The sequence below is a fragment of the Beta vulgaris genome, chromosome 9, assembly GCF_026745355.1.
Source record: "Beta vulgaris subsp. vulgaris cultivar EL10 chromosome 9, EL10.2, whole genome shotgun sequence".
Taxonomy (NCBI): domain Eukaryota; kingdom Viridiplantae; phylum Streptophyta; class Magnoliopsida; order Caryophyllales; family Amaranthaceae; genus Beta; species Beta vulgaris.
In genome coordinates this window covers 34,467,072-34,482,662 of record NC_079210.1, presented here as the reverse complement: position 1 = coordinate 34,482,662, position 15,591 = coordinate 34,467,072, and the positions used below count along the sequence as shown (strand labels likewise).

The following is a 15,591-nucleotide window of genomic DNA, read 5'->3' as shown; positions in this document are numbered from 1 at the left end:
TTTGGACAGTGGTTGCTCGAGACACATGTCAGGAGATAAAAGTCAATTTCTCTCACTCGTAGCCTATGAAGGAGGAAGTGTCACCTTTGGAGACAATAGCAATGGTTTGATTAAAGGTATTGGTAAAGTTGGTAAGACATTTTCTCAAGCTATTGATGATGTTTACTTTGTAGAAGGTTTGAAACATAACCTCTTGAGCATTTCTCAACTATGTGACAAAGGAAACCATGTTGAATTTGAAACCAATATTTGTCATATAGTCAACACTGAAACAAGGGAACTGGTCTGCAAGGGATTTCGACATAACAATGTTTACATAGCATTTTTAAGTCAAATTCCAAAAACCAGTGCCACTTGTCTTAGTGTCATAGAGGATGATCATTGGCTGTGGCATAAGAGACTTGGACATGTAAGTTTTTCTTTGCTCAATAAACTGAGATCTCAAGACTTGGTGACAGGTTACCTAACATCAAGTTTGCTGCATATCATATTTGTCATGAATGTGCTAAATGTAAACATGTCAAGTCCTCTTTTCAGCCAAAGAAGTTTGTAAGCACAACTAGACCTTTCGAACTTGTACACATGGACTTGTGTGGGCCCATGCGTGTGCAAAGTCGAAATGGTCATAGTTATGTGTTTGTGTTAGTTGATGATTATTCTCGTTTCACTTGGACAATCTTTTTGAAGTTTAAAAATGAAACTTTTGAAGAATTCAAAATTATGGTAAAACAAGTCCAAAACAAGATTAGTCATCAACTGGTCTCTATCCGGTCTGATCATGGTTCTGAATTTGACAATGTCAGCTTTGTAACCTACTGTAATGATCATGGTGTATCTCACAATTTTTCAGCTCCTAGAACTCCATAACAAAATGGAGTGGTTGAAAGGAAAAATCGCACTCTAGAAGAAATGGCAAGAACAATGCTTCTAGAGGGTGGTCTTCCTCGAAACTTCTGGGCTGAGGCTGTGAGTACTACGTGTTATATTTTGAATAGGGTAATGTTGAGACCTTTACTTAAGAAAACACCTTATGAGCTCCTTAGGGGAAGAAAACCAAACATTGTACATTTACGTGTTTTTGGGTGCAAATGTTTTGTACACAATAATGGTAAATCAAGTTTGGACAAGTTTGATCCTAGGAGTGATGAGGCTGTTTTCGTTGGATACTCTTCACACAGCAAGGCATACAAAGTTTTCAATAAAAGAACCTTGTGTGTTGAAGAAAGTATCCATGTCTTGTTTGATGAGACTAACATGTTCAGCAAGCATGTGCAGGTTGAAGATGCTGATGAGTTCGAAATTGGTATGCTGAACTTTACAGGACATAAGGATGGAGAAGGTGATGAACCAGGATCACCACACAACTCTCATAGAGAGGAAGAGTCTGGTCCAGCACAGAATCAGGTAGCTCAAGAGGTAAGGGAAGGAGATAGTGACTCAGATGCTCATCCACATGAAGATGATGCAGATGAGACCATTATGGAAACTGGTTCATCTGCTGAAAACAACAATGAGACAGGGGGAACCAGTACAGGAACAGGTTCAACATTAGGAGGCACAAATGCAAACTTTGATATGAATAAATCTTTTAAGTACAAGTCCTCTCACCCCTACTGAACTAATCATTAGTAACATTAACAAGGGGGTGCAGACAAGGAACTCTACTTTGCAAAACTTTTGTGCATTATATTCCTTCTTATCAAATATTGAACCCACTGACTATAAGGTTGCTTTAACGGATCCAGATTGGGTTCTAGTCATGCAAGATGAACTCAATCAGTTTGAGAGAAATCAAGTATGGCATCTTGAATCCGGAACGGAGAACATGTCTGTTATTGGAACTAAATGGGTGTTCAAGAACAAATTGGACGATTTAGGAATTATAGTCAGAAACAAAGCTAGGCTAGTGGTTCAAGGGTTTAATCAACAAGAAGGAATTGATTATGATGAAACCTTTGCTCCAGTAGCCAGGCTTGAAGCTATCAGGATATTAATTGCATTTGCTGCTCATATGAACTTCAAACTCTTTCAAATGGACGTTAAGACAACCTTTCTTAATGGTTATTTACAAGAAGATGTTTATGTAAAGCAACCCCCTGGTTTTGATGATAGTGACTTGCCAAATCATGTTTTTAAACTCGACAAAGCTCTTTATGGTCTCAAACAAGCTTCTAGAGCATGGTATGAGAGACTTTCCAGTTTTCTTTTAGAAAATGGCTATAAGAGAGGATCGGTTGACAAGACACTATTCTTGAAAGAAAGGGGAACTGATCTGTTAGTGGTCCAAATATATGTTGATGATATTTTGTTCGGAGCTACTAACCCTGATTTGTGTAATGAGTTTGCAGATTTGGTGAAGAGCGAATTTGAGATGAGTATGATGAGAGAACTTGGATTCTTCCTTGGGCTTCAAATCAAGCAAACCAAAGATGGAATCATGATCCATCAACAGAAATACCTCAAGGAGCTGCTGAAGAGGTATGGTCTGCAAGATAGCAAGTCCTATGAAACACCTATTCCAACTTCTACAAATTTGAGCCTTGATGAGAAGGGAAAGGATGTTGAGGGCAAGCTATACAGAGGTATGATTGGCTCATTGCTTTACTTAACAACCAGTAGGCCAGATATAGTGTTTTCAGTAGGGTTGTGTGCGAGATTTCAAAGCAACCCTAAAGAATCTCACCTAAAGGTTGTTAAAAGGATTCTTAGATATCTCAATAGTACTGATGATATGTGTTTGTGGTATCCAAAAGGCAGCAGCATGAGCCTCATTGGATACACAGATGATGACTTTGCTGGTTTTATTGTGGACAGGAAGAGTACTTCTGGAATGGCCCACTTCTTAGGTTCTTGTCTCACTTCATGGGGATCTAAGAAACAAAATTCTATAGCACTATCCACAGCTGAGTCTGAGTACATCTGCTGCTTTGTGTTGTGCTCAACTCTTGTGGATAAAGTCACAACTAAGGGATTTTGGGGTCTGTTTCGGAAGTGTTCCTATTTTATGTGATAACACAAGTGCAATCAATATTTCGAAAAAATCCTGTCCAGCATTCTAAAACCAAGCATATTGAGATTAGGCATCATTTTCTAAGGGACAATGTTGAAAAAGGTAATGTTGAGTTGGAGTTTTGCAGGTCAGAAGAATCAACTAGCTGACATATTTACAAAACCTTTGAGCAGAGAAGTGTTCATCAAGCTTCGTACCTTGTTGGGTATGATTAAGATTAGACAATGAGCTCTTAGGTCTTGACTTGTCCCTTTGGCTAGTCAAATGATGTCAATTCGTGTATATTTCTTTTTCTTTTGGACATTTTTTTTTCTTTTTGCTTTTTAGGGCTCACAAAGTTCTTATGCAATGCTGAACTGATCATCTTAGTTCTTGGGTACTTAAGCATAAGTCTTAAAAAGGTAAGTTGGCACAGACCAGTTGCAGACCACTTGGGAACTGGATTCTTGAGGTGGTTATTCTCTGAATATTTTATTTTCAAATTTCAAATTAGGAAAATAAATGAAGTGACGGTTGTAATTAAGGCAACTGCAGCTTGCGAGTTTGATTATTTTCTTGCCATCTTATATATTCTTGCATGTGATCATACTTTCCTTATTTCTTTCTTATTCTCTTTGATCACATATTTTCCTGATATTTATTTCCTTTCGTTGCTTATATTCTCTCGATCAAACCCTAATTTCTTTTTCTACTTCTTTCTTTCTCGAATTCTTGAAACACAAATTGTTCAAGTTTTCTTTTCTTGTTCTTAAGTGCTCAAAATAGAGTGAATTCAGTCTCATCATGTCAAAAAGAAGGAGTACTAGGTTGGTAGAAAAGGAGGTTGAAAAATCTCCCGAAATTGAAACTAAGAAAACAAAGGATGTGGCTGAACCAGTGGAGGAATCGGTTATGGAGGAAGAGGTTGAAGATGAGGAAGAAGAACCTTTAATACGGAGGAATTCAAAGAAGCGAGCAACTACAAAATCCACCAATACAAAAACAACTACACCCAAATCCACCACAAAATCTACCACCATAAAAACGGTAACCACAAAACAGCTAGTCAAAACCACTAAGCCCGAAATCCCTACACCTAAGATCACACCCAAACTAGTGGAGAAATTAAAGAAGAAGGAAGGTGCTGATATTGAGGGGGAAGTTACTGAGAAGGAGGGTGTTAAGGCTGTTGCTAGCAAGGGCACAAGGGTAAAGACGGTTGCTAGGAAGGGTGCTGAAACTTCCAAAGGCAAGGAGATTGAGCAGGAACCAGAACCAGACAAGTTCCCCGCTGACAAAAAGAGGAAGCTGACTGTTATTGTTACTGCAGAGGGTTCTAAACCCAAGAAAAGTAAGTCTATCACTCCCGAGCCTTTGTATGATTTGAGGGATAGGTCTATTCTGGTTGGTTTTTTTGTTGCAAAGAGTTGGGTTGATAAAAAAATCTTGCATGAGGTTAAGGAAGCTTTAGAATTTCAGAAATGGTCTGTTTTGTTTGCAAACGAACTTGATGTGTTTATGCCTTTGGTTGAGGAATTTTATGAACACCTGCATACTAAGGACGATGGGTCCTACTTTGCTTTTGTTAAGGGCACTCCCATTAATTTATCTGAGAAGATTTTGGTTGAAATTCTCAAAGTCCCAAACAAGGGACTTGATGTGTACTCAAGGGAGAACTGGCCCACAGTTAAAGGACTCACAGCAGAACAGATCCAGACCAGGTTGTTCACTGGTCCACCTGATCCGAAGCAGGGGTACACCATTGGCCACTTAAGGGAGCCAATCATGAGGATATTTCATACAATAGCCTCAAAGATTGTGTTTCCCAGAGCACAAGGCCGCATGAGTGTACGGTTGATGGATAGTGTTCTCATATACTGTCTCATGGAACACATTCCAGTCAACCTCCCTGCTATGGTGTTGGGTCACATGATCTGCTGTGTGGAGAAGGCTAAACATGCACTGCCCTATGGAGGATGGCTGACCTTAGTATTCAAGAATTGGAAAATTCGTATGGTGGGAGACTATGGCACCATGTCTCATCTTACGAATCAGATTATAGGTCAGAAGGGCATGACATATGCGGGTGGTGTTCTGAAAATGAAGGGTGAAGCAAAGGGTGATGCAGCTGGTGCAGGGACCAGTATGAAATCAGTTCAGGCTACTTATGCCTTGGTGAAGCAGTTGAGTGACCAGAACTAAATGATGCAGAAATATGATGAATAGTGTTACTCAACTTTGCTCTGAACTTCAGGAATCCTACAGGAGAGTTGAGGTTCGCCTTGACAAAGCTAGTATTCAGGGTAGAGAGGATTCTGAGGAAAAGGAAGAGTCATCCCATGCTTCTGGTGATGAAGATGATGATGAACTAGTTTCCGAGGAGAAAGAAGAAGAGGAGGAGGAAGAAAATGAAAAAGATGTTTCAGAGAATCTTGAGGAGGAAGAAGATGATGGGACTGAAAACGACTCTAGAGCTGATTGATTTCTTCTCTTTTCTTCTTATTCTATTTTGCTGCTAACCCCTCTCTTTTATTGACTTTTATATCTGGTTACCCCCCTTCCCAAATTACAAAAACATTTGATCTTATGTAATTTGGTCAACTACTAGTCTGTAATAACTATTATTTAGGGCTTGTAGCTTTTGGTACTTTGCAGGAACAATGGTAGCATCAGCATCCCTAGAATGTTGTTTGAGCTGTCTATTTAGCATGAACTTAATATAATTGGTAGTTTATCTACTGGTTGTGTTTTGTTATTTGTTAATTTGTTTGTTTCCTTGGTTTATTTTGGTGATGCCAAAAGGGGGAAGCAGGTGCGAAGTTCTAATCTGATCTTTTTCCACCTAATCTTAGGGGGAAGTAGGTCTTGTGTTACAAACTGTGTGTGTTGCAGCAATTAGAGCAAGGCTGAGTGCCTTGTTAGAGGTGACAGACCAGAAGTGGTCTGGAAGTGAGTGTATTCAAAGCACTTTACTTCTTTTCACCCTAATGGCTTAGAAGAAAGTCTGAACAACTACTGATGTTCTTCTTGCGAATGCATGTTTAAGTCTAAGAGCTCTGAGTCTAATTAGTATTTGCCTATGGTACTTAGAAACTCTTTCTTAAACTGTTGTCAGTTAGTTGTGAACTGGTGTACTTGTAAATGATGCTTAATCTGCAGGAACAGTACGAGACCAGTGCATTGAGTCCTTATCTTAAGAATTCAAATTGTTTGAAAAAGTTATCAAAACTATTGATATTATTTGCAGGGGGACTTAAAGGTTTGTCATCATCAAAAAGGGAGAATTTGTTGAGTTCCCTAGTTTGAGTTTTGATTGATGACAAACCACATTGAACTTTCATATTGCATGCATGTTTCTGGTTGCATGTGCAGGTATTAAAAGATCAAGTTCAATGGATGAAAAGACAAAGCTTGTGAAGCCAAGTCTTGAAGAATTGCACGAAGACCAAGATCATTTTGTAATACACTTAGATCTTAGATGCAATGTAAGTGGTATAAAGTTTTTGATGCACTATAAAGGTTTGAAACTAGAGAGATGAGCTAGTTGTGGATGACAAGAAATCTCGGTTACTTGTCATACACAACTACAAGTAAAACTTGGTTGTTTGGAACAGTCTGGGAACAAATCTGAACCAGTCCACTACGATTTACTTCATGCATTCGTATTTTAGGAAAGTTTTTCTTTCCGCGCAAAATTTGATTTTCAAAATACACGGATGCATGTGTTGTTGTGTGAGCAAGATTTCTTAAGTATGGTAAATGTGTTATATGATATTATACTGATTTTATTTATTATCAAATAAAATCAGTGAGTATATTTTCCTTGGAATAATTTCCATACTTCCGAGGAAAATATACTCTCATAATATAATGTAACATTTACTTACCAAATGCTTATTTAAGGAGTTCTGCTAGCACACAAACAAGAGAGCTTTTTGCACGCATATTTTCAGTATACTCTAAGCAAAAGCATTCTCTCTCTCAAGCTCTTAAACCTAGCATAAACCCTAATATCACAATAAGGACTAAAACTACTCTCATTCTAAGCGTATTTAGGCTGTTTGTTTTTGAGAGAAAAACTGGTTGTAATTGAGCATTCTGTGAGTTCAGTTTGCTGGGGAAGTTGATCGGGGATCAACTTCATTTGGACCATCATAGTTGGTGGTTGGGTCGAACTTCCATAGGTGGAAGTTGGGGAATCATATTGTGCATAGGTGCACAAGTGATTGAGTGTAATTCTTTTGTTATTTTGAGTTGATTAATAAAAGAGTGAGTGAGTGGAGGACGTAGACTTATTAGAAGTCGAACCTCGTTAAATCCTTGTGTTGTTTATTCATTGCTTTTATTTCCGCTGCTAGAGAACTGTTCCTTTACTGTTCTTACTATAATCGAAAATTTACAACATTCGGACAAACACTTAATTCACCCCCCTCTTGAAGTGCTTCTGCGCAATTTCCATCACAATTTTGAAGTGCTTCTGCGCAATTTCTATAGGCATTTTACATTTTGGTCTTCTATGACCTATCCTTCCACATGGTCGGTCCTAAATGTACCTTAAAATATCGCAAGTGTACAGGTCAATTAAAGTAAATATGGAGTAAGCAACATATCGTTTCCCACAAGGAGGTCTATAGTCAACTACCAAATTAAGAAAATCTAATATTATTTAGACGATTCGGGTAACGTGAGTAGTGAAAACAACTAAGCTAAAATAATAAAAATTACTATTAATTCTAACACTAATGGGTAAGAATTAAATATGAGAAACAGTTCCAGGACTTAGATTTCGCCAATTACTTTCTACAATGAAATTAAACTAATTGCTGGGTCAAAGACTATTGTATTGCAATGATCGAATTTCCTATTTATATTATCTCCTCTTCCAAGGTAGAAAACGTATATTTATAATAACTTTACGCCTACTTTCGTGGTCGTAAACATTACCATAAACTCATTACGAACAAAAAATTCATGTAAACGATCACCCCAAGTGTATAACTATTCCTAAAATTATACTACTTGACGTTTGATAATTCCACGACCTAACATTGAAAGTTCACTCCCGCTACTAATCCAATACCTTAAACATATAATCAACTGGCCAAATCAATTATACGAAATCAAAATAAAATTATCAAATTGCAATTGAAATAGATAAACCCAAACAACTAATTTAATTCATTGACAGAATTTAAAAGACTACATCTAGTCCTAGAACATGGAAATTTAACTAGACATAACAACTAAATCAACCCAACTAATTGAGAGTGATAATATGAAATTAAACATAATAATTAATAAAATTCAATAACATAAACGAAAAGAAGAGAGATAAAGAAACTCCAGATTCAGATTGAAGAATCAGATAAAACGCCCTTGTTCCCGCGCTGGCGTCTCGCGTCCCATCTCCTGCGGTTCAGTTCTTCCTTTGTCGTCTGTTGTCTGCTGTTCTTCGTCCTTCGTCCTCCCTGGCTGCGTGATTTGTTCCTCCTCTATTTATCATCAAAACCGTTCCGCAAATCTCGTTCATCATCTCCAAAGATAAGAATCTAAAAGATAAGATTCTATCTTATTAGATTTGATTAATTCAGCTTCTTGATTTTGTGCCGCCTAGAGATAAGATTCTATCTTATTAGATTTGATTAATTCAGCTTCTTGATTTTGTGCCGCCTGATTTCTTGGTTGGTTTCGTCTGTGTTGTTGTTGCTGCGTGCTCAGTCTTTTATTCTCAATGGTTAGCTCTCTCCCTCGTTAGTCTTAGGTTCTTTTGTGGCTTTTTGTTTCAATAATGGGTTTTGGCCCATTTTCTTTTTTTCCTTTTGCTTTCTTTCTCTTGTCACTCTTTTTCTTCTTCTAATTTTCCTACAAATAATTTAATAAAGTAATAAATACTTAAGCTCCAAAATAAATTATTTTCATAATAAACAAATACTACTATTATAAATATTAGATAAATCAAATTAGCATGTATAAGTAGTATTAAAATCAAGCAAGTAATTTCTTGAGCGTATTTCTCATATTTTAAATCAACTTTGTAACTCAAGTAATTAACCGTTATAATATTAAAATATGAGAAGAAAACATATTATAAGTCTCAAAACTTATACTAAAAACTAATATAACAGGCAGAAATCATATATAAAATAGAGCCTTATCACCACACTTGTTGCAGTATACAAAAACGCCCTCATATTTAAGGCCTACCCAGTCAGGTTCCCCAATGTGATAGTCTAGAAAGAAACCAGGAATGAGAGGGTTATTTGTAGAGGTGACAACCTTGGCCCTTAGGAAGTCTTTGAATCCAGGTGAAGTGGAGGTAGTGTTATCAAAGTATAGAACTTTTCATATCCTGTCAAGTGCTCTCCTAGTAACTTGTGGTTTGTTATAGATGAGGGGCAGACCTTCTACTCTTACCCATATGACAGATTGAGTAAAAGTAAAGGACTGAAAGGAGGCTCTTGGTTTGTATTTTGTGAAAAGGAATAGGGCTTCATTGAAGCTTGCTGAGCATAGTGCATCTAGGTTGTCTCTATCCCGTACATCAAGGCAAAAGAAGAAAAAAAGTTTACCTATTTTTTTGATTGATATTTCATCATGTGTTATCCAACGTAGGTAAACTCAGTCTTGGATGTCACGTACTTTGAAGTCGCGAAAATCTTTCGCTTTGCCTACTACTGCGTTGAGTAGTAGGCTATCTTCTGGCATAATGTCTCCTTTAAGGGGTCTGATAATAGGTCCCATTCTTCTCATTGAGTTTTCAAAATCATTTGTGAGGTTTATAGTTGGTGATAAGGGATTCATGGTGAGGATGTTTGGGATTTAGTTTAAAAGTTAGTTTATAGATTTAAAGGGGGAATAGGATGATCTTCTCAGGCTTGGGGAGAGAAGCTCTCTTCTAGAGAGAAGTTTTTTTGCATCATGACCCTTTCAATGAGGTACAATGCCTTATATATAGTTCTTACATCAGCTAGAATCTAAGGAATTAAAATAAAGTAAAAGTAATTCCCTAGTGGTAAATAACAGAAGGTTGTTAAAGCCATAATAAGACAAATATATTGCCACCTCACTAGTTTGTTAATTCTGCTGATGCACTGTACTTAGACCCTTCTTTTACAGTCGTTATTCCCTCGCCCTTTTTGGTATATTCCAGCTCAACATTCTTGGTATATTTCAGCTTAGTATTCAGCCTTATATTCCCTAGCTGAGTAACATTTTTTGATCGCCTGATATCAGTGATCAAGGCCATACTTCTATCAGAACTAGCTTTTAATGTACGCGATGCGTGCGACGACATTTCTTCTAAATCAGAACACTACTACCCCAATTACCATACCATATTTTTGAATTTCACGCAATATTTTTTCTCTCTTTATTCAATTGAACATCATCTTCATCAATTTCCCCCAATTCAAACCACATATTCGAATTTTCTCTCTATTCAATTAAGATTGTCGATTATTACATGAGGATTATCTCAAGCAAGTTACAGAGTTGGCTTTGGCGGTCATGGAATTGGCTTTCGCTCAGCCCGTCATGGATCGCCGAGCTTGCTTGCGGTCATGGCCCAAGCTCTGCAATGTATGTTGAAATTCGATTATGGGCACAATTTTTTGATTTTAATATATGGGTTTAAGTATTTTTTTTTATTTCCCCCAAATTCAAGTTCTCATATTATGTCTCAATTTTTTTAATATTTGGGCATGAATATTAAAGTTATATCAACGAAATATGATTTTGTTAATTTTAATATATGGGTTTAAGTATTTTCTTTTCTTAAATTCTTTTTAATATATGGGCACAAAAACAATTCGAGTTCCAGGGCACGAATATTGAAGTCATTTTTGACGAAATTTCATTTTTTTGACTATTTATGATGTAATTTTAATTTGAATTTCAACTATCTTCGAATTAAATTTTAAATAAATTGTAATTTAGTTAATTTTTATTTTGGAATAAATATAATACATCACATATTCGTAAGAGTTACTGCAATTTGAGTTTAATTTTACTCGAACATAGTACATATTTTTAAGTGGTAATGAACATAGAACAACACACATAATTTTATTTTCAATAACGAACTGCGTACCTGATTAACGGTAAAGAATCGACAATTTTCAGAGTTCCGTATTTGAGAATGTCGTGAAGCACCAAACTATGAATAGAACTGATTTTTTTTGTTTGAAGTTTGTGTTTGTAATTGAGTTTGTATTATAGAAAAATTGATTTGAAATGATGTTATGCCGTGTAATTTTTTTTGTTATTGTATGTAGTATAACATTTGGTAATTTTTTGATTATGTATCTTTTTGATTGAATCTTTTTTATTGGTAAGTTTATGTGATTGAATCTTATATGAGTTGACTGGGTTTAAATTTGATTTGATTAATATTTTTATTTTTGGCAAGTTTATGCATGGAATTGAGGTTGATTAGGTGGCCAGAGGGGCGTTTAAGTAAATTTTAAGGGGGACACCATTGCTCCCCCTTAACTTATATAATAGAGATATGTAGCACATAGGGTCTGTTCTCTTCGACATAAAACAGCTGAACTGAACTGAACTGAACTGAGCTGAGCTGAACTGAACTGAGCTGAACTAATTGAACTGAATTGAATTGAATTAAATTGAATTGAATTGAGTTAAACTAAATTGAATGTAATAAATATATAAATAATATTTAAACAATAATAGTATGAATATTAAATAATAATTATAATGATAAGTAATAATAATAATAGTATTTTGGATATTTTTAAATGATACTTATAAATAAATAACATTAATAATCATAAATTATTATTATTTATAATAATAATTAATGATAATAATGATAATTAATAATAATTATTTTATATTATTTGTATTAATATATTAATACTTGATGATGATTATATGATAAAAATAATATCTAAGAAGTAAATTAATATTACTATTTTAATAATTAGATTTAATAATATAATAATATTTAGTAATAAAAATAATAATTGGGTCAAACCCGCAAAATTACATCACAAACCGTTTTGACGCGATTTCATTGGTTTATGGGCTAAAAAACGTGGGTTTATTTGTGCTTTTGACCTAAACCATGTGCCTCCTAATAATAATAGTAATAATAATGAGTAAAGCTATAACAAATAAAATAATATATTGAAATAATAATAATAATAGTAATAATAATAATACTTAATAATAATGATATAAAAATAAATAATAATAATAATAATAATAATAATAATAATAATAATAATAATAATAATAATAATAATAAGAGTAATTAGGAAAATAAATTAGACCAACATAATAATAATATTTAACAAAATAGTTATAAAAGAATGGAGCTGAACTGAACTGAGCTGAGCTGAGCTGAACTGAACTGAACTGAGCTGAGCTGAACTGAGCTGAACTGAAAATAAGCTGGCGAGAACAGGCCTATACTCCCTTCGTTTTCTTTTGTTGTTCCTCTACTCTTCATTGAAAAATTTCAATATATTGTTTCTATTTTGAATCTTTTCATAAACAGTGTAGAATTTCCCATTAGTTTTAAGTTGCAATAATTGTGTTCATAATACTCCCTCCGTTTCCTAAAGATCTTCCCTCTTTCCGTTTAAGGGTGTTTCCAAAAGATCTTCCCTCTTTTGTTTTATTCCTTATTTGGCAAAACAAATTTCCCTATTTACCCTCTCATGTCACTATCATATGGTCCACCATTACATTATTAATTCAATTTACTCCCTTTCTCTCTCCTACTTTAACCCCTTTTTATTTGTTTATTTATCTTAACCCCTTTCTCTCTCCTACTTTACTCACACCATGCCCCATACAACTTGATTTTCCTTGGTATCTGTAGGAATAGTAAGTGGGAAGATCTTTAGGAAACGGAGGGAGTATTGAGTAATCATTTTTTTTTATCACTCAAATTTTTGTATCATTGGTTGCCTAATATAGTGTAACTCAAATGACAATAAATGTGTTCGCACTAGTTTATAGTTATTTTTTTTTTTATACCTCAAACTTTTGTGTCATTAGTTGCTTTGCACATAGAATAAGTCAAAGAGCTAGAATGTGTAATTTTAGTTAATTCAATTTTATTTTAAAATTGTGGAATTTTGCCCTTTTTTGAGTTGCATTGAATACTGTCTGGATTCCAAATCGAAATAACAAAAGAAAATGGAGGGAATAGTAAGTAACAAAAATGGTATAATTTCTGAAAAATTTGTCAACCACAAGATTTGGGAGTTGGGACGCGTTATAACATAAATATCTTTCTCAGACTCAAGCAGTCAAAGAAATTGACTTGTTTATAGTTTTAAATTTACATAAATCATACGGGGTGTCTGTGTCTCAGCCGTGTACCATCGTAGTGAAGTGGATCGGAGAATGGAGAGACTGATCATGTAACGCTTTGAAAATCACAAAAGAAAACTCTCAAAAGTTGCTGACTTGATTGTCTTGGAGGTTAGTTCTTTATATGGTGACTTCGCCATTTTATTAGTGTACCATTTTCTTCTTTATCAGTCGATTTTAATCCTGCCATTACATGCCTTTCATTTTCTTTATTTATGTTAATAAGCCCATATCATATGCATGCTTCGATTATCTAGAACTGGTGGGATCTAAATGTTGGGTGTACACTTCACATCCCATGTCCTACATTGGAAAGATGAGATCGAGTTACCTAGTATATATGATTATGAGTTCACCTCCAACATAGTACTACTACTACATTAGTATGAAGCTATAAGAAAGATATCTTGTATCTATTCAGAAAACTCGCAAAATTGTGAAACGGATGTAGTATACGATGTTTTACTCGCGTTGAATGTTTGTTTAGCAACTGCAGAAGCAGAATTAATCAGGATTTGCAGTTAATTTCTTTTGATAGAGTAACACACTGTCCAAGCTTCTTATTAATTAGTAGCATTTTTTCAAGCAAGCAAAGGATGTCAACTCTCAACTGGCTTGGGAAAGAAAATGAGGAGCATTTTTCACGAGGCATCTACTTCACTTAGAAACACATGGAAGACAAGCAGTACTAGGAAACTAAAAGAAGACGGAATGGTATGGAATATTCAAGCGCCAAGCATAGAAATGCTTTTTTTTTTTTGGTCTAAAATTGCATTGTTGATTGTTCAATGTTGTTGGTTGATGCAGGGAAGGGGCAAGTACATGATTTTCAAAGGCAACATAAAGAACTTTATAAAAAATGGAGCATTGGCATTAGAGAAAAGCATATCGTTGTTTCATGGTAGAGCAAACCCTGTCCGCTACTTCTCAGTACATGAACTCAACACTATGAATTTGGAACTACATTCTATGTCCTATCAGGAATTAGGAGATAAGTGGTATAAAGGTTTCTGGGATGGAAGATCTGTGTTGGTAAAGTATAGTTCTTCAACATCTTCTGATGTTTGGCAAGAAATTATGGTTGCGGCGCAAATGAGCACCCACAAGAACGTGCACAAGCTTCTTGGATGTTGTATGGAGACAAGTCATCCACTCTGTGTTTTTGAGTGGGTAGAAGATGTTACTACCGGGGACCTAGTAATCAGAGATAAGAATCAAGATAATTCACCACTTGATTGGAGGGAGAGAGTAAGAATTGCATGGGAGATCTCTCATGCTATGGCCTATCTGCACACTGCTTTTCACCGGCCTATAATCCATAGGGTTTTAACGACAAATAATGTGTACTTGGGCAAGGATAATACTCCTAAACTGTCGGACTTCAGTTGTGCCATTTCTGTTCCTGAGGGTGAAGAATATGTGGAAGATACAGTAATAGGGACTTTCGGTTATGTGGACCCTGAATATTATATGAATAACAGGGTGGCAGAGAGTGTAGTAGTATATATTTGGCGTGTTTTTTCTTGTGATCTTGACAGGAAAAAAAGCTCTGTTACCAGAACGAGAAGACGTCAATGAGACGAGACTTTTAGTTGAGTGGGTCAAGAATGGTCTTGGAGACAAGTGTATCACGGAGATTATTGACCCTGCAATCACTGGAAATAAACTGACTATAAATGAAGAACTCAAAAAGCAACTAAGAGCATCAACACAGCTTGCACTCCGGTGCACAGCAACAGAAAAAGATACTAGGCCGGCTATGGTGGATGTGGCAACTCAGCTCAAGACCATACTTAGATCGTCTGAATCTATCCCTGAGAGTAACAGCGGGCGCTAAAATATGAGCTATGTTTCTATCTTTTACAGGCAGCATTCTGCAAGCTAAACAGAAAAGACTTTGTAGAAGGACATGATAATTTGTCCATTATCGGAATATCTTATTTCTACACTATCCTTATAGGGCATTTATAAGTATCTGATTTGTATAATCTCTCACAATTGAAAATGCCTGTTGATAGTTTTTGTGGCTTAGTGAAACTTCACCTTTCTAAAGGTTGCTGCAATCTTGGTGTCCAATTAAATTACATGTCATCAAATAGAAAAGAGTGATATGTACTAGTACTAAGACTTAATTTTCAGTTTCATCATTAGTTTTTGGTGTTTCATTAAAACTCCTAGTAAGACCAAATACTTTTCAACTTTGCCTGAAGAATATAGTGAGATAATCTCTATGTTTTCTTTTCTGCATTTCTTTTCCC

General features: G+C 35.4%; 1 protein-coding gene across 1 annotated transcript; it reads left to right on the top strand.

Annotated features, from left to right (window-relative positions):
* Nucleotides 1-13,284: 13,284 nt before the first annotated feature.
* Nucleotides 13,285-15,355, top strand: LOC104903579 (non-functional pseudokinase ZED1). Its single transcript, XM_057391959.1, is given in 3 exon segments — nucleotides 13,285-14,047; nucleotides 14,141-14,838; nucleotides 14,840-15,355. Coding segments are annotated over 3 exon segments (1,116 nt in total). The 5' UTR covers nucleotides 13,285-13,960; the 3' UTR covers nucleotides 15,171-15,355.
* The last annotated feature ends 236 nt before the right edge of the window (nucleotides 15,356-15,591 follow it).